Genomic DNA, 18,162 nt, shown 5'->3' with positions numbered 1-18,162 from the left:
ACTATTAACGTAATTTTGTTTTTGGTTATAATTGTGTTTGCTTTTGCAACATAGCTCTAGAGATATATGTGATTTTCTGTCATTGCTGACTGCTTGACTAAGCGGTGGTTTCTGGGACTTTCCGTGGGGATTACAGTAGCTTCTCATGAAGACCCGGTGAGAGAAAGCGCAACTAAACCAAACAGGAAACCGCGCCCCATCGTGTTGCAAGCGCGCCTACAAATTTTAGCCTCGACACATTTCAGGCTCTGGACTCACTGCGTGATGGCGACGAAGTTTTCATTGTGGTTTAGTTCCTGTGTTTGGCTCGCTGTGTCACTGTAAGTAATCAGATGTAGACTAGATAGTCCTCTATTATCTGTCTCTACTAGCTTTACTAACTGCTCGGCTCGGTGTAAGGTGGTTACCACAGGGGTGGTTGGGAACGAAGGGTGATACAACTTACCGTAACACCTGAGTTCAGAAGTGTGCGGTAAATGTAATCTTTAATAAAGCAATTAATTCGTCTGTTTGGCGTCTTAACACCACCTATAAACTGCTATTTAACCTAAACGAACGTAATATTCTAAAAGGAAACCAAGCTGCTGCACTTTCAGTTTCGTTTTGCTTCTGTTGTTTTTTTTTATAGATGCGTTTGCTTTGCCTCGTCCCAGCGCCACAGGTCAGTTAATGGGGCATCCCGCATCAGAAGAGAGCCGGCATGTTTGGATGGCACCTACAACTTTACAACATGGAGCTGTTGTAACTGCCCTGTTGGTAAGTGTCAGTGGTTATGTGAACTTAAAGAGCTCAAGCAATGTAGTTTGTAATTTTTAGTCTTTGTAATCTGTAGTGTTTTTGTTCTTCATTTAATCAAAACCAGGGATGTCCAAACTTTTTTCGAGAGTGTCATAAATTGACAATCACCCAGGGGCCAACAATTCTTCTTGCCTTTTTTGAAGCATAAAAAAAAATTCTTTAAATATATATATATATTCAATAATACAATATAATAAGTTATCATCACAGTGATCAGGTTAACAAAATAAAGCAATTGATCATTCACATGTTGCGAGAATATAAGAAAGATCAAGCTGTCTGGAATACCTGAAGCTTCAATAAAGCTGCTGAGTATCAGTGTCTCAGGTTCATTTTGAACAAGACTTACTACTTTGTGAGTGTACAAAACTTTTATACATTCATTGGTTGCACAGCACAGTGCTGCCACCATGTTGTGAAAAGAGAAATTACACTATATTAATTCTGTTTGTGGCCATAAATAATATATTTACAGTAGGAGTGAGGGGCCTGCAAAGGAGAATGACCTGGACTTGCTGGACATGCCTGATCAAAACATTTACTTTTGCCAGCCTGCATGCCAGCAACTCTGCAAGTCGTATGCTTTACGAGGGCTTTCCAGATTATGTTTGCTAGAAATTTTCCGTTCATATTTCCAGTTATTCTGACACCTCATGAGTCACCAATCTTATGACTGAACTTCTCCCTGAATTTCTGTAACAGAGTGAGATAGCACAACCTGTTGAGCCAGAACAGCCAAATAACTGGGAAAATAAGCCTTAATTAAAGATTAAAATAACAACAACAACAACAAAACATCACTAACCTGTCTTCTCTTTTTTTTTCTCCCATTAACTTATGACCCCCTTGCTTATCTCTGGTGGTGCTGTGGAGCAGTCAACTCTTAGGATAGGACCCAATAGAAAGGTCTATGTAGCTTTAAAGGGGCAAAAAAGTTCAAACTTCACCTTTTAATTGTTGCTGTATCTATAGTACCAATTACATAATTAATATATTAGTCACATTCAGCTGTGTAGCTGGGTGATGTTTTTTGATAAACAGTAGTGCTGTGCTGGGTTTTTCCATTATTTTTCATTTCAAAAGTAAGGGTGTTATTCTTTAATTTAAATACAGATCTACTAGTGTTTGTTATTATCAGGGGTGCAATTAAGTGATCCGCAGGTGCGCATTCGCTGTCAAAATAAAAGACGCGCACCAGATTATTAAGTCAAAAGACACGACGTCGTAGTCTCACACCAAGCGCTTTATTGGTTACGCCATGTTCTCCCCCTTTCCGCTCACACACCATAACAACGACTTTTCGCGGGCAACAGTACTCTCGCGATATAACAGAAAACAACAAGTTAACAGAGATAAGAAGTTGCAACGAATGCGCACCTGCGGACCACTTACTTGCACCCCTGGTTATTGTATTCTATTCATGTTTAAACAGTGTAATACCATTAACAGACTTTCTTCTGCATCATCTCTCTCCACTCTGTAGGACAGCGAGTAATACAGCATTGCAGTAATGGCAATAAAAAGGATGGAAAATGTGAAATCTGCGAGAATGGCAAATACAACAGTGAGCCTAGTAACCGGAAGACCTGTCACCCCTGCACCTCCTGCGCACAGGCAAATGGTACAATTATGATAGGACATGGCTGTTCCTTTTATTCACAGCTAAACTAAAGACAAAATATTAGAGAAAAGTTCACCTTTTGCTGCAGAATGTTTGACTCGTCACAGCTCTAACGATGCTTAAGTCCAGTATGAGGACCCTGAAATCAAATCAGCTATCATTAACCATTATCTACTGGATTATACATGTGCTATATTGATTAGCAGTTTCTTAGATGTCATATTTTAATATTTTATTTTTAAATATATAAGGTTAGCAGATAATTAAAATGCAGTACCAGAATTATCCAAGCATTATTTCAATTTATATATGAAAGTTCACATCCCATCTTTTTATACGAAAAAGTAAAGGAAAACCGTCCTTGGTCTATTTCACAATTAAAACAATGCAAGTTTCTTCTCAATAATAACTTGTGTGACTTTTCTCAACTTTTCAGCTAATTTAGAAGTAGAAGAAGAGTGCACTATTGGTAGGGACACCAAGTGTCGATGCAAGACAGATCACTTCTGCAGCAGTGAAAGTTGCACAATCTGCCATCCATGTAAAAAGTAAGTTTGATTTGACTTTGAAATTACATTCAGCATGTAAATCTGTGCATATTCCCTAGCGCTAATGTACTAGACCTGAGTACAGTATTCATATTAATACATTGTACAAAATAATAGGAACACCTATTAATGTAATGTAGCTCAATACATCGCCATCTTAGTAATACACTTAAATAATTGGAACATTTCCAGCATTGTTTGCTGAAACTCATTCATTTTGTAAAAGCAGAAGTGATGGCAGAGCTATTGTAATGGTTTTCATTAGATTGCAAACATGTTTCTAACAAAGAGTTTGTGACATGTGTGTGTAGCTCCTTTAAAAAATCTATTGTCTCTTGACTTGCCCTTTAAGGCTGTCCGCTCCCTTTGTAGTTATTTTTGATTCATTCGTGGTTGTTTGTTGTTTTGGTTCAAGATGTGGATTTGGTGGTGTTAAAGAAGCCTGTACAGCCAACAGTGATGCAGTCTGCAATGAAAATGGTGGAGGTAAGGTGTTCTTAAGTATTATTGGATTTTAATAAATCATTTTGGACACATTTAGCATTGCAAAATATTAATGGTCATATCCTCTCATTTCAGTTATTGCTGGAATTATTATTGCTGTAATTATTATTCTAGTACTTATTCCTGGAGCCGTTGTTGGAATAATCTGGATAGCGAGTGAGTATTTCTGCTAATATATGAGTAAAGCACCACCAGACGACATTGTGTGTTTCCTTGCTCAACACTGAAGGCTTTATTTATATTCAGTTCAATATTTAGTTGTATCTTGATCAATTTTTCTGTGTAATTTCTATTCGTGTTTCATTAGGGAGAAAACAAAAGAAAGAGGATGAAAAGAGCAAAGAAGTAAGTTATTTTCTTTGGACACCTATGACGTGATATTTACTCTTTGATCTCTGGTTCATCCAATTGCCTTTCTGCACACATTCGCACACACGCACGCACGCACACACACACACACATGGACATGAGCAGTTTGTTACTTCACCGCAAACAAAACTGAAAAGAATTAAAACTTTTATTTTGTTTCTGCTTCACAGAAGCTCATCCGCCGTCTTTCAGGTAACAAACATGACTTTATTCAAGCCAATATAAGAGCTTTAATTATTCTCTGTCTTTTGACCTAACCAGTCAGAATCAGATTTTAGAACAAGTTATTGTGCATATCATGCATTTGCATTTTTTCATACGGTTATTTTCTGTAAACTTTTAATTTCTTTGGAACAAAAGTGCATTACCCTCTTTTCTTTCTGATCATGACTTTAACGTTTTCATCCATTAATCAAAAAACATTGCATATTGCATGCTCAGTAAATTATAATATTGTGATTTGTGGTCTTAATACCCATCTTTTAATATTTTTTCTTTTTACATTATTTTCAGATGTTGACATTGATCCTCACCTGTCTGATATTGCAAGGGAGCTTGGATGGAAAAATGCAAGAAACCTAGCTCTCCGCACTGGGATAAGTATGACTACTGCTGAATCTTATGAAATGGAGTATCGAAATGATGCTGAGGAGCGAACGCTGCAGCTGCTACTGACGTGGGTGGAGAAGGAAGGCAGACAGGCCTCAAAGAAACTTATAGAAAACCTTGTGGATATGAAACAAAAGAAAAAAGCGGAACAGATCAGAGACATATTGTTAAAACATAGTTCACCATCAAACAATCCTGCAAGTAACTGCTGACATGTATACACAATGAAATTGAATGACTTTGAATTCTAAAGAAACAATCTTGCAAAGTTACCTCTTGATTTTCAATTCAGGTTGTGAAAGCTGATTTCGAGTTGCAATATATCTAAATTTGATTGTTTTTATTTTTCAGTGTTTTTAATTTCATGATCATAATAATAATAATGCTCATTTTAAAAAAATCCACGTGTCATAAGGGACAGATGAATGTCTTGCTACAGCTTCTATATTATCTGATAATATTTGATGAAACTGGAGTTTGTAAAAGTTTTGTTTCGGTTTTGGTTCCTTCCTTGCTTTTCATGGCTTATTTTTAGGTCTATTACGTAGCTGTTATCTAATGCTAATAAACATTTTTCAAACTTCAAAAGAAAAAACACTTAAAATAAAAACAACTAATAAAAATGTCCTCTTTCATTGGCCCTTTGGCTGGGTTTTGCAAAACAAGATCTTTGTTTAAAGGAAATATATTAAAAACTATCACCACTTCCTAGCTTTTTAACATTATTAAACCCATCCATCCAGTAATTTTTCCTGCCTGAGAAGAACTGGGGTGTTCCCACATGAGATATATAATCTCTCCAGTGACTTCTCGACCAAAGCTATTGCTGTTTACCAAAAACAAACTAAAATCTAAAACTGGAAATGAAAAAAAAGTTAACTAAAAATAAAAACTAGGCTTTTGAAAAATGTACTAAACATAATTTTGCGAACATGGAAAACTAACTAAGATGTTTTTTAGTTTGATTGGATATTTTTTTTCCAAACTTTTATCCTTATGAGACTTTGTTGGGATGTTAACAAGACAGGGAGTCAACTGTTTTCAAAACACTGTAATACCTGTACTGATTTTCCTAAATCTTGCCCTTCATACAATAATGTCACAGTTCTGGGTCTTTCTGACCCAGCTTTTTGTGTTTTTATATTATGGTTTATGTTTTGAGTCCTTTGTTGTACTATGTTTGTTATTTCCCTAGGTTTCAGTTATGGTTATCATAGGTTTAGTTCTTCACTGTGTTCCATGTTGTGTCTACTGTGCCTTTCTGTACCATGTTTCAGGTTACTATGTTCTGTCTCCACATATGCTGTTAAGTTTACATGTCTAGAGTTCAGTCAGTGTGTTTCCTGTTTTACTTTGAAGGTCCATGTCTCATTTCAGTGTTTCTAGTTTGCTTCCCTTGTCTCATCCAGCCTGATTACTCCCAGCTGTGACAAATAATAATTAATAGAGACTAACTAATACAAAAACGGAGTAAAAATACCACCAACAGCTGACTGTGGAATATTTAGAAGTAAGGACATTTCACAACTGGACATGTTGCACAGGTAGCATCCTATCACGGGTATTTACTTGAAACAATTAATATACAGCAGTATTTTGTTTATAATAAAATGGAATGGTTGTATCTTTGTATTTCAGTTATTGCAAAAAAATTGTTGTGGTTGGTGTTGTTGTTATTGGTGTCATCTCTCCAGTGGGTTATGTTGCAATCTGGAGAACGAGCCAAAGTATTTCTGCTAATATATGAATAAAGGACCACCAGAGGGCACAAGACCTATGAAGAGTTCCTCAGTGCAGCACTGAAGGCTATGCAGCACCATATGCAACAAGCTGTGATGTGCTGTGTATTCTGATGCCTCTCTGTCAGAACCAGTTGCAGTAACTTCTCTCTTGGATCTTAACACATAGGACCACTGGGCATCAGAGAAAAGCTTGACAAATGTAAGGCGCTCAGCAGCTGAGGTAAACGTGAAGAGAAAATAAAACTGGGACAAAAATTAACTCTATGATCTCTTAGTCGGTCCCCCAGAACCGGGAGAACTTGCCTCTCTGTGTTTCTCTCCGAGTTTGCTGTTGCTGACAAAGCAAAATGTAATTGCGCTGAGAGTTTTCTGAAAAGATTGCATGATGATGAATCATTACATGACAAACAAAGCATTTCCTGCTTTTTCATATCAAACAGCTTCCAGACTTTGACCGCACTCATTGAACAGAACAATACTCAGAGCAATGGTGAAGTCTAAGGAACTCTGAGGAGGTCTAAGAAGGAGAACTGAAGATTTACACAAGTGGGGAAGATCTCTTGGAGCCATTTCCAAATAATTGCACCTCACCCCCAATCAGTGAGTGGCAGGTGGCTTCCCCTACCAAAGACTCGATCTGCTGGAGATTTCCTCCTGTTAAAAGAGGTTTCCTCAAGTGGTTTCCCTCCCCACTATAACATTCATGCCATGATGTAAGTAAACATCTGACCACAACTTTCAACAAGCTCGGTGCACTTTCCTTTAAAAAAAAAAAGGGTCATATACAGCTTTAATCTATGCTAACTGTAAAGAATAATGGTTTTACTGGGCGAAAACTTCCCAATAATAAAAAACAGAATAGAGAGACAATTTTGGTATCTAATCAGTACTTAAAGTAAATCTGCTTTAAAATGTAATAATTGATCTTGTGCGCCTGTGTGTGATAATAGTTTTTGTCTGTTTCCATTATGAGCTCGATGTAGAAACATTGTAACTATAAATGTCATTTGATGCTACTAAGTAACTATTCATTTACACAGAAGCACGTCACAACTTCCACTAGTGGCCCAATCCAGGAATTCGCTGCCGTTACGTAATGCAATGCTGCTTTCACTTGCATTCGGAAAAAACAGTTGCATTCACTGGAACTGGAACTTCACAGCTTCGGTGAACAACTGCCTATCAGATTCGGGGTGTTCACGTCTGTACCACAGGATTACTACTAATAGGCTTATTACTGTGTATTTTTGTGCCGTTTCCAAGGTAGACTGAGATTTTTATCCACGAACATGAAGCGCAGTTCACTTATTATTTTTTCAAATTGCCCATTATTATGTCTTATGTATTATTATTATTATTATAGATCTTGTTAGTGTGCTCAATGACTGCACACACACCCTTTCACATTTTAAGACTAAATATAATGGACTTAGTATTTGCAACTGTATAACACTTTGTAGCAAAAGCAGAAGAAGCACTAAATAGGAAAAAATAATCAGATTCCTTTACACTAGAGCTGAATTTCACAATATAGCAGTATCTTGCAATGTAACATTGCTACGATTAAATGTTGTGAAGTTGATTTAAATTGCAATATTTGCCCGGTTAGCTGAATATAAAATTTATTTAAGATGTATTTAAAATTCTGGATGACATTAAGAATTGTTGCACGTAATTTATGCTCCTCACATTTCATAAAAGTCCCTGCTGTTCTGGGTGATGAGAGGAAGCAGGGCGGTCCCTCTGTCTATGCATGGGTGGAGCGCGCAGTGAGGAAATGTCAGAAGGAAGCTGAGAAACGGTCCCCGCGCCACTCGCATGAGGCTGCTCTCACCGGATGACCCGAAAGATGAACTTTATCACCATGAACTCACCCAGAAACACCACACGGGTAGGCCTGCTAACTTTTTTACAATCGCATTCGTCTTTACGCGCACGTCTCCAAACTTGTTGATGGGACGACAGGAGCTCCAGGCTGCTAAGCGTGCAGTTATTTTACCAGATTACGCGAGGCACGTTTAAGCTGCTCTTTGTTGCTTTATGAAGCTCCACGCAGGATGAAACGCAGCAGCGTGTGGTAAACGACCGGCCTGTGAAGTGAGTGATGAGTGTGGAATAATATTTTTTTGGTCTGTTTCCCTTTTTTAGTCCCTCTCTATTTTCTTGCTAAGACAACAGAGGAGGTGACCGCTCGTAGGGCTATTAACCACGTCACTGTGTCAGCACGCAGCTACGTCAGCGTGGGAGAGTCGCTGTTTAGTATTTTCCCCCAAAAAACGCCAGGATATAATTGGATGTAGGGTGGTGCAGCAACAGTGGTGGAAACATTTTTCATTCATTCCTGTGCGTATGAATCATTTTAAAGTAGGTTTCGTTTGAACACAGGATATTTCATGTTGCTCCTAAATCAGAATATTTGCAAAAAAACAAAACATATGTATATACGGTTATGTCTTTGCGTCATCATTTATACGCTTCTGTGTCGTATCTATATTTAGATGCTTTGGCATTTCATCTGCTGTTTTTAAAACCACTAAGTTGCCAAAGATAAAAAACAAAACAAAACATGAAGCCTGGGTGATTAAACCTTGCATAAAGTCATGCCTTTGAAAAACTACACCCTTACTCCTCCACAGGAATTAGGAGGGTAAGTAGCAGCCAGCTACTGTTATTCAAATAGGCTTTATTAGTGGATAGTCTGTCAAGTGTCACCACCTTTATAACAGCACAAGTTTGGCAGTTTGCTGGTCTGGAGTGTGTTAACAAAATGTCACAATCTGCCCAGCAGTGGACGTCCCAGCAAATTGAGGCCTCAGTTAGCATGTTAGATGTTAAAAAGAAATAACAGTACAATTTGAAAAAGATGGAAAAATTATGGCTGGGTTTCCAGGAGAAAGCCTTGTCTCTCTTAAAAGAATATGGCGGTATGGCTTTGCAAAGTTACATTTGAACAAGCCAGTTCTGGAACAATATCCTTTGGACAGATGAGACCAAAGTGGAGCTGTTTGGATATAATGTATAGCACCACAGTGTAAGAAAAAGCAAACACAGTATATCAACACAAAAACCCTATCCTAATCTTTCAAGCACGGTGGTGAAGTGGTGATGATTTGGGTCGTTTGGCAGCCACAGAACTCCTCTGGCCTCAAATTAAATCAAATTTGAGGCCATCGGTCTGACAGCTCAAGCTTGGGCCAACCTGGGAGGTGCAATAGGACAATGATCCCAAGTACAGCAGCAACTCTATAACAGAATTGCTGAAAAAGAAAACCTTAACCTGATCAAAACACCATGGTGGGAACTTTAGAGAGCTATGCATAAACAAATGCTCACAAGTGTCATTACACCACATGCTGCTAAAGATGGTTCTACAAGCTACTGAGTCATAGGGTGTACTTAGTTTTTATAGGACTGCATAGAGTCCAATTTGTCTTCCACATGATTTTACATGATGGAAATAACTGCTCATGACCTTTTAAATAAATTAAGCATAAACATAAACTGGGACAAGCTTCCTGTTGCCAGGATGACTAATAAAGGTGCTTAACTTCAGCTATGTCTGTAGAATTTCTTCTTAAATGCATGCGTGGCAGAGAAATATTTTTATAAAGCTGCACTGAGCTCTGATCATTAGTGCAATTATTATTATTATTATTATTATTATTATTATTATTATTATTATTATGAATAATAATAATAATAATAATAATAATAATAATAATAATAATAATAATGGATTGCATTTATATAGCACTTTTCGGGACCCTCAAAGCGCTTTACAATTCCACTATTCATTCACTCTCACATTCACACACTGGTGGAGGCAAGCTACAGCTGTAGCCACAGCTGCCCTGGGGCAGACTGACAGAAGTGAGGCTGCCATATTGCGCGATCGGCCCCTCTGGCCATCACCAGTAGGCGGCAGGTGATGTGTCTTGCCCAAGGACACAACGACCGAGACTTAAGTGCAGGTACTTTGTGAAATCTAATTGTTTGTGAAATCTGTTCCTTTGCTATTTTTTACCAACTTGAACTTGAACTAGAAATCTGAAATAAAGGGAATTAAAACCTTTCTTTTACCCTTCCTAAGATGAAAAAAAACCCCACACACTTAACACTGCTTTGATATTTTCACATGATGGTGTTTCATTGAAGAGTATGGGTACTTGATCCATCTCTCAGTCTGTTCTTCTCTGACTTTCCGTAAACCCTCAGTTGCAAATACTTGAAAAGAGTCAGTCTCCTGTTATGTTTCTGTTATGTAGCAATCGCTACTCCTAAATGATTGAGAAGAGCTACGTCTCGAGGCTCTTGGCTGTCGCAGTGTTTGTTTGGGTGGTCTCATTAATGTAAGTCTTGGAAATCTTCCCAGTGAGTAAGTCATGGGAAGTTTCCCCGGCTCTTTGGCCTCACATACTTCATGACCGCTATCTTTTTAAAATCTTGAGTCTTGCAGAGAACAGTTCATCATCTCACGATGTTACAGTGAGATCACGATGCATGTGTACTTCCCTGTTCTTGTTTCACTTGTGTGCTAGAGGAAACCTCATTTTTGGCACCTTATATGACAAGATTTTATTCATGTCAGAGTTGACAATTTCCGTTTTTCAGTCCGGCCAGCCGAGCACGGATGCTTCTTAAGCTCCTACCCTTTAAACATCTGTAACACAATACTAAATAGTGAGTATAAGCATCACACAGGGGCAAATTCTGGTTTAAACTTGAAGCTTAAGAAAGACATTTATGTAATATCCTCTTTCTCCTTGTATATTGCATGTTGGTTATCTGTTGAAATCTAGGAAAGTAGATATGAAATCAATGGAAACTGTTTTCTGTATTGTTTTACACTGATGCTGAATTGCACAGTGTACAAACTTGGATTTTCTTTCTTTTAAGAAATCCGTATTGTTTTGCTATATCTTCAATAAAAGGATATAAATGTCAACAGGCACAATGTGTGGTAACTAAATATGTTTATCGGAGGAGGGCAAAGTTATTCTCATGGGCTCGGTCTTCCTTCCTCCTGTGTTGCAAAGCCTGATACTGGACAAGTGCGTCACTCAGCGCACTTCTTCTATATTTAGAGGTACAGTCTGTGCTTCCCCTGGTGGGTGGAGAACCTAACCAAAAATAACTAGATTTTGTATACAAATATGTCATGATTTTATATATCACCCCTACACCAGCGGTCCCCAACTTTTTTGTGCCACGGACCAGCCTTTAAGGTGTCACGGATAAATACAACAAAATAAAACCCGCACAGGTACCAAAAAAAGAACATTTATTCATAATACACAGGAAAAGACCCAGGGAAACCGAGTTAATGATAAAAACAATAACAAAATAACGATAAAAACCCTGAAAACCACAAATGTCACACCCGAGACTCAACTCCCGTGGCCCGCAGGTTGGGGACCACTACCCTAAACCATTTGTATCTGCTCTGACTGTATTTATGTTTCTATTTCAGGATCTGCTTGAATGTGCACATTAGAAACGAGCTGAAGATGCAGGGGGCCATTGCACGGCTGTGCGTGGTGGTGGCTGCTGCCATATTAAACCATCCCTTGCTCTTTCCGCATGAAAACACCACACTCCCGGATCAGGATGAGGAGTTGATCGCTCGAATGCGGGAGCATGAGGCAAGACTGGAAATGGAGAAGGCCAAGTTGGAGAAAGAGCTTTCACAGATGGACTCAAAGCAGGAAGAGACCAGCTTGCAGGAAGGTTATAGTTGGTACTTTTGGAGCACGGTGTCTTTTATAATATTCTTCACTATCGAGATGTGCAGGGTGGATCTGGCTGATGGAGAAGTCCGGCAAGTTGAGGAGGAAGAGGTTTTTTCAGAGAGTGGATCCATCAACCCCAGGATGATGGTACTGGATAAGGACACCCTAAGTAACTTCTGTGATAAATGCACCTACACTTCAGCACATGAAAACTGGAGGGTGAGGGAGTTTGTCGAGGGTTTTGCAGATGACTTGCTCGAGTCACTCAGGAGCGTGTGCAACAGGGACACAGACATGGAAGTCGGGGACTTTGTTGGCATTGGAAGCATGTTTGAGTCCTGGAAGGTTTGCAAACCGCTCACATGTGACCTCATCGTGCCTTTCTCACCTCCAGATCCGCACTCCTTTCAGTACCACCTGTGGTGCAGCTCCTCCAGTGACATACCTCCTGATATGCAGGGCTGTGGGAAGATAAAGGTGACCACACCTGGGGAGAATAGTGGGGGCTGTCTCTGTGGCTCTGCTAACCTCGGAGAGGACATGCTTTGTCTGCTGCATGGCAGAAATGACACACCCAAAGTCAGTCTCAGTCCTGATGAACTGCTGTGCTCCAGAGACACAAACTGCTTGGCGAAAGACCAAGTCATGAAGTGGTTTCAGATCTCTGTAACCAAAGCGTGGGGACGCATCTCTCACAAATATGACTTTGATGTTACCTTTCGCAGCCTGGATGCTGCCGGTGCTCTGAAGATCCGATTCCCATCAGGGAAAATCATCGTAATGAACATCATTCCGGTGGTCCAGCTTGAGGATGCAGATGCTTATTTTGTCTCGCACTTTCCATCGGATGTTGACAGCTTCCCAGACCCATACTGGCCCCTATCTGTTGCTGTCTACGAGAGGAATTTGCTGAAACATTTTTCTAAACGCCTACCAAAACATTCCTGTCATTTACACTGCCTCCAGATTGTTACTTTCTTACACAAAAAGCAATCAGGGCTAACTGGAAAAAGTGCCCTTACAAACTATCACTTAAAGACTGCTCTTTTGCACTTGTTGCTGAGTAAAAAGACCATCACGTGGAGCATTGAGAGTATGCAGCACAGGGTCCAGGACTTGCTCAGCTTTGTGCAGAGGAGCCTGCAGGAGAAAAGACTTAACCATGTCATGTTTGGCAACACTAAAGTGCCAGAAGAGGTCCAGGTTCCTGAGATGATTCGCAGAGCACAGCCCATCAACCTGTTCAGGACACTGGTGCTGCAGAGGGAGCTTTATGCAGCAACAGTCAGGCATTTTCAGGAGATGCTGAGAAATGCACCTGTGCTTATACAGGAGTATACACCGTACTTATCAAACGGAGGTTTACATCACAGCCTGGATGAAAGTTTATAGGCACTCAGCAACTGAACTATTTTAGACACATATATCAGACATATCGTTCAGTGATACTATAAGTAATGTTACTAACAAAAGATGCACGCGCATCAGCTGATTTAGCTCTTGCTGGTAACTAAATTTGTAGTGGTTTTGCCGTAGCTGCTACTTTTAAAACCTTTTTAAATAAAATATGGTCTACTGCTAACACCGATGCTAAAGGAGGAACTGGAAAATTTAGTGGAGAAACCCAGAAATATTATTTACAATCTTATTGTAATAAATGTTTAGATTGAAATAAAAACAAAAAACAGCACAGTCATGCTAACACGATTCAGTACCATTAAAAACAGCAGCATCACTGCTCCACCTAGTGGTTGCAGATTGTATTAACCAAAGTAAAGTAGTCACAAATAGAAGGTGCACTACAGTTATTTCAGCTGTGGCTGATATGTAGACTTGTAATGGTTTTATTGCAGCTGCTTTCTTTTAACGTTTTCTTGAGAATACAGCTTACTGCTATCAGACGCTGAGGGAAAAACCTCAACATCTTAGTGGAGATGCCAGCAATACACACACTGTGACACTGGTGTCCCTCGGCTCCTGGATGCTACATTTTAGCAGGAGATCTTAACATAAATACCTCTCATATTATACGGAGCCACACAGGAATCTTTAACAAACCAGTGCACTGTCTGCTTTGTATAACTGTGTTTTATGTATCATTGTTACTGTTGCAGATCTGATGGCAGCTATTAAGGATTGTTATTCTTTACGTATCTTTTATTGCTTGTTAGAGCTTATTTTCTGAATTTTGCTTGTTATATTTTTACTGTGTGTGTCTCTAGGTTATTAAATGAGACTATAAAAGGGAAACAATGTATTGTTTTTATGTGTCTTAAAGCACAAAAAGAAAAATCAAATTTGCTGTCATTTCATTGACAGTATTTTTTATTTTTTATTGAAAAATCAGTCATAGTCACTAATGCAGTAACATTAAATGATGGCTGAAGGTTTTGTTCAGTACTCTAAGTAATAACTTCCTACAGGCCGTAGTCAAAGTCTGGGTTTCCATCAAGGAAGGTCTTGAAGAAGGCCTTGTGGGCGTCTGGGCTGAACATGAGGGCTTTGACAGCCGAGTCCTGCAACATGAGTTCTGTCCACTTCTTCAGCTCAGGTGTGCCATCCAGAAACCTAATAAGACAAAGGGTAGAGCCATTTAAATACAAGTAAATTTGAACACCCTTTTGTTTGCAATAGTTTCAGTAACGGAGTGAAATGTAAATACTTCAGCACACAGGTAATAAATATAGATATATACAGATAGTCAGTGTTAAAAGGGAGGATGTTAAACTGTTACTTTACGTTAATGAAGTTTTAAAAGTCTTAGAATTTTCTTCATACATTAGACCTGAAATTATTTTTTATTTTAATTTAAGTAAAAACAGCCAAACTGAAACGGAATCTGAAAAATCTTTCTGAGGTTGTAAAAACACATATCTGTTTTCCACTACTGTAGAACCAGCTCTGTCTTTTTGCCTTGAAAATCAGTCGACATTTCCATAGTCTTGAGAACCAAAGATAATTTATGTAGCAAATGTTTATGTAGATTATGTAGAAAGCAGCAGACAGAGTCTGCAGGCTGCTTCTGTGAATTGCTGTGTCTTGCATTAGCATCTGCTAAAGCCAGTAAGTACAGTGATCCCAACGTTGCACAGTTATTTTTTGCCTCTTTTGTTTTCTGAGGTGAAAATAGTTAAAGCCTAATCTAGATTGGTTACTGGCACATCTCTAGTTGAGTTAAGGTCCACACAAAAAAGTTAAACTTTCACTGTTTGTCTGTAAGAAACAGCAACATTTGGAAAAGCTATTATTTATTCTAACTTACTGTTTGAACTGATACGCCTCTGCCCTCTCAAACCACGGCCACATCATGTAGTCGATCATTGTTATAGAATCACCACCAAAGAACTTGGTCTTCTTGTTAATGAGGCACTAAAAATTAAATGTTATATTCATTAGAGTTGTATTTAACACTCTGAACCAGGCACAGTAATGAAAGATAATCATCCTAATACTGAATACTCAAAGGTGTGGCCTACCTCATTTAACTTGGCGAACTTTTCTTTCAGATCAGCTTCCAGTCCAGAGACATCCTCTCCATTCTTTCTACCTGTTGGGATCTTGTAGAAGTATGGTATCACCTGTAGAAAACAGCGATGTTAATATTCCTTGATGCATGCTCAATCATTCAGGTAAGTAAATCTCCAAAAGTTGATGCTGTTCATCTGGACGTAGCGTAGATGGAGATGTCAATATTATTATTTGGTGATGGTTGATAAACCCCCCCAAAGCTCAAGATTTACATGCAAGTCTTTGTGTGACCTACTTTGGAAAAGTTCTCCAGCATCATTTTTTGCTGAGCCTTAGCAAAGGGAGAGGAAGGAAGCAGCTTCTTTTCAGGGTAAACTTCATCCAGGTATTCACAGGTGATGGGTGACTCGTATATCACCTCACCAGCAGGTGTCTCAAGCGTTGGGACAAGACCTAATGGATTCTTTTTAAGGTACCACTCTGGTTTTTCTTTCAGGTGGATGTTTATGGTTTCGTACCTGAAACAAACAAACAACAACAACAAAAAACAGAAGGTTATGTGTGCATGTTGAAGTAGACATCTGATAGATTGAAGTACTATCATAATTTTTCATCTGTACAGTAAACTAGAATAAAGAGTAGCCTTACTTGATTCCTTTGGCTTTGAGCACAAGTCTGGCCCTTTGGGCAAAAGGGCAGAACCTCATGCTGTAAACCCTGATGTAGTCTTTAGGGACTGGGCCAGGGGCAGTGCTACCTAAGAGATACGAAAAAGATTCATCCATTAAAAAAAGTAACAAGGAGAGCAGGTGGCAGTATTTAAATGTATGCATTGTGCTTCCCATTGAAAATTAAAGTCATATATGGTTGTAATAATGCATTAAGCATTGCATTAAAATTACTTACAGAATCTACATAAATCACAGGTTGGTAGCGGATTGTGTAAAAACTTTTACCAATTAACCTTCAAGTAGAACAACCGTGGCAGAAAATACTCCACTATTACTGTAAAGCACAGTGAATTTAAAGTAATTTTATACTTGCAAGTTTGGATCAGGTTGTTGTATTGTCAATTCAAGGGTTTGATTGTGTTTGTCTTATTTACACTTTACTTAACATCCTAAACTTTATGGAACCGATCTTAAACCAGCATCACAAATATCTTTGTTTGAATACAGTGAACTTTGCAGTTTTATTTATGCCTGCACTTTAGTGCGAATATTTTTGTGACAATTGTTTGTTTTCAGAGAAGCCACATAAGTCAATGTTTATTAACGTTCATAGAGTTTAGTATTTAGATGTTAATGAAGCAATAATTACAAGGACCATTTGCAGTTACCTGCTTTAAAATCGTAAGGAATAGGTTACTTAGGTCTAAAGAATGACTTGCTCTCGGTATAATAACTCTTCACCATGCGAGCAGAAGGAAACAGCTTTTTGCATTTGAGCTTTATAAGCAGCCTTCAGTTCCTCGAGTAATATTTTAGAGTCTTACCTTTAGCGAGACACTTTTCAGCAGACATGTTGGCACTTGAAGTAATGTGTGAATCAAAAGGCTTGAAACGGACCGAGCTCAGAGTGGTGTCAGTGAACAGCGCTGCTCAACTTTTCATTTATACACTTGTGGGCGTGTCCAATCAGTCCGCCATGTTATTGTTGGAGATAAGAGGCGTTTTCCTGGAAACCAGTCATAACCAGTTCTAACAAACAATGCTTATTCGTTTTTTTCCCTAACTGTACTGTCACGAACTTTAATTCTTTCACTCGAATGTAGCTTATTATCATTACTATGTTGGTTTTTGTCGGTGTAATTTTTATACCCCTTTTTAATATATTTTAGGTCATTTCCTGCAGTACAAAATGTTTGCAAAACTCAATGTTGTGTGTAACACATGTGGGGAAAACGTGTCTCGTGAACCTCCTGAACTTGGAAATTAAGTGTGTTTGTACTAGCTAAGATAACAATCTTGAAGGAATTCCTTGAGTAATCTATTTGAACACAGGACTTTAAATCTCGCGAGTATTTTTATTTATTTATTTTACATTTGATTTATAAAAAAAAAAAAACATTGGTAAGTGAAGCTGCTTAGTAGGCTACTTTCTTAAAAGCATTTCTCATCGTATCTCTTATTAATTTGCAGTAAAGACAAACCGCATCAACTGTCTCCTATCGTCGGAGCATCCACTGTGAGAGGCGGTACCCGCCTGATTCAGGCACATAAAAGTCACTATTTATATGATAAATTGGACTTGTGTTAATAGTTGACTAGCTGGGCTACTTTTACCTTTAAAACCGCCAGGATAGACGTTTGTGTAACGCATATTCACAGTGACTTTGCAGATACTCCACTCCCCGTTTTTGTTTTGTTTTTACATAACCCAGAAAAAAGTAAGACTTGTTATGACTTTGCGAGATTACCGCCCCCTTTGTCTCCTTCTGATATTGTTGCTGTTAGACATGTTTTCACAGAAATGTTGCTCTCGTTATTCTCAGAAGCCAATTCTGGAAGCCATTTCTAAATCCTGGCTTTTACTGAGTCGCAGTGAATAAAGGCTGTGATGACAAATGATGGATCTCCTGCAGGTTAACATGTCATCTTTTGCTTTCTCAGACAGCTATTTGGAATCAACTCAAGATCTTTTGATCTGCTTATTTTGTCATGTTTTAAAGAGGTTACAGGTTTCACCTGCCACAAAACTGCCTCTCAGCAAATCTTACCCCCCCCCCAGAAAAACCCCCCAAACACGTGTGTAGATTCAAATGGCTGTAATTT

At 38.7% G+C, this 18,162-nt stretch overlaps 4 protein-coding genes across 6 annotated transcripts in view; 3 read left to right on the top strand and 1 right to left on the bottom strand.

Annotated features, from left to right (window-relative positions):
- The first annotated feature begins 210 nt into the window (after positions 1–210).
- Positions 211–6,035, top strand: LOC102792526 (tumor necrosis factor receptor superfamily member 6-like). Of its 2 annotated transcripts, none has more exons than XM_035904818.2 (9): positions 211–320; positions 662–756; positions 2,282–2,419; positions 2,856–2,967; positions 3,383–3,453; positions 3,547–3,627; positions 3,779–3,816; positions 4,011–4,032; positions 4,354–6,035. In XM_035904818.2, the coding sequence occupies exons 1-9, from the start codon at positions 265–267 to the stop codon at positions 4,659–4,661; spliced, it is 921 nt and encodes a 306-aa protein (XP_035760711.2). In that variant the 5' UTR covers positions 211–264; the 3' UTR covers positions 4,662–6,035. The 2 variants fall into 2 exon arrangements, with proteins under 2 accessions (XP_035760711.2, XP_006783823.2); XM_006783760.3 differs by having other exon boundaries at positions 629–756.
- A 1,917-nt stretch (positions 6,036–7,952) lies between these two features.
- itprip (inositol 1,4,5-trisphosphate receptor interacting protein) lies at positions 7,953–14,335 on the top strand. The gene is made up of 2 exons (XM_006783759.3): positions 7,953–8,082; positions 11,662–14,335. The coding sequence occupies exon 2, from the start codon at positions 11,699–11,701 to the stop codon at positions 13,310–13,312; it is 1,614 nt and encodes a 537-aa protein (XP_006783822.2). The 5' UTR covers positions 7,953–8,082; positions 11,662–11,698; the 3' UTR covers positions 13,313–14,335.
- Positions 14,228–17,000, bottom strand: LOC102782782 (glutathione S-transferase omega-1-like). The gene is made up of 6 exons (XM_006783995.3): positions 16,884–17,000; positions 16,037–16,145; positions 15,684–15,906; positions 15,397–15,498; positions 15,183–15,289; positions 14,228–14,488 (listed from the first exon to the last, which is right to left on the bottom strand). Exons 1-6 carry the CDS (start codon positions 16,909–16,911, stop codon positions 14,338–14,340), a joined length of 720 nt encoding a protein of 239 aa, XP_006784058.2. The 5' UTR covers positions 16,912–17,000; the 3' UTR covers positions 14,228–14,337.
- The window catches only part of cfap43 (cilia and flagella associated protein 43), a 25,812-nt gene continuing 21,976 nt past the window's right edge, over positions 14,327–18,162 (top strand). The window contains exons 1-2 of one of the 2 annotated variants that reach the window (XM_087850185.1): positions 14,327–14,471; positions 15,427–15,549. In XM_087850185.1, coding sequence (XP_087706311.1) covers positions 15,534–15,549 — 16 coding nt within the window. In that variant the 5' untranslated portion in view covers positions 14,327–14,471; positions 15,427–15,533. Of the gene's footprint in view, positions 14,472–14,902; positions 14,984–15,426; positions 15,550–18,162 lie in introns of those variants that run through there. The other variant, XM_087850186.1, reaches the window with a different exon arrangement.

Source organism: Neolamprologus brichardi, chromosome 13 (assembly GCF_056152115.1).
Source record: "Neolamprologus brichardi isolate AB-2024 chromosome 13, ASM5615211v1, whole genome shotgun sequence".
Classification (NCBI taxonomy): Eukaryota; Metazoa; Chordata; class Actinopteri; order Cichliformes; family Cichlidae; genus Neolamprologus; species Neolamprologus brichardi.
This window is presented reverse-complemented; position numbering and strand designations above follow the sequence as displayed.

Excerpts from the sequence above, each read along its gene's own strand:
- itprip (XM_006783759.3), top strand. The coding sequence starts at position 11,699 with ATGCAGGGGGCCATTGCACGGCTGTGCGTGGTGGTGGCTGCTGCCATA.
- LOC102792526 (XM_006783760.3), top strand. The coding sequence starts at position 265 with ATGGCGACGAAGTTTTCATTGTGGTTTAGTTCCTGTGTTTGGCTCGCT. Across the intron at positions 321-628 it reads GTTTGGCTCGCTGTGTCACT|ATGCGTTTGCTTTGCCTCGT; the intron begins GTAAGTAATCAG and ends TTTTTTTTATAG. Across the intron at positions 757-2,281 it reads CTGTTGTAACTGCCCTGTTG|GACAGCGAGTAATACAGCAT; the intron begins GTAAGTGTCAGT and ends TCCACTCTGTAG.
- LOC102782782 (XM_006783995.3), bottom strand. The coding sequence starts at position 16,911 with ATGTCTGCTGAAAAGTGTCTCGCTAAAG. Across the intron at positions 16,146-16,883 it reads TGAAAAGTGTCTCGCTAAAG|GTAGCACTGCCCCTGGCCCA; the intron begins GTAAGACTCTAA and ends CGTATCTCTTAG. Across the intron at positions 15,907-16,036 it reads CTCAAAGCCAAAGGAATCAA|GTACGAAACCATAAACATCC; the intron begins GTAAGGCTACTC and ends TGTTTGTTTCAG.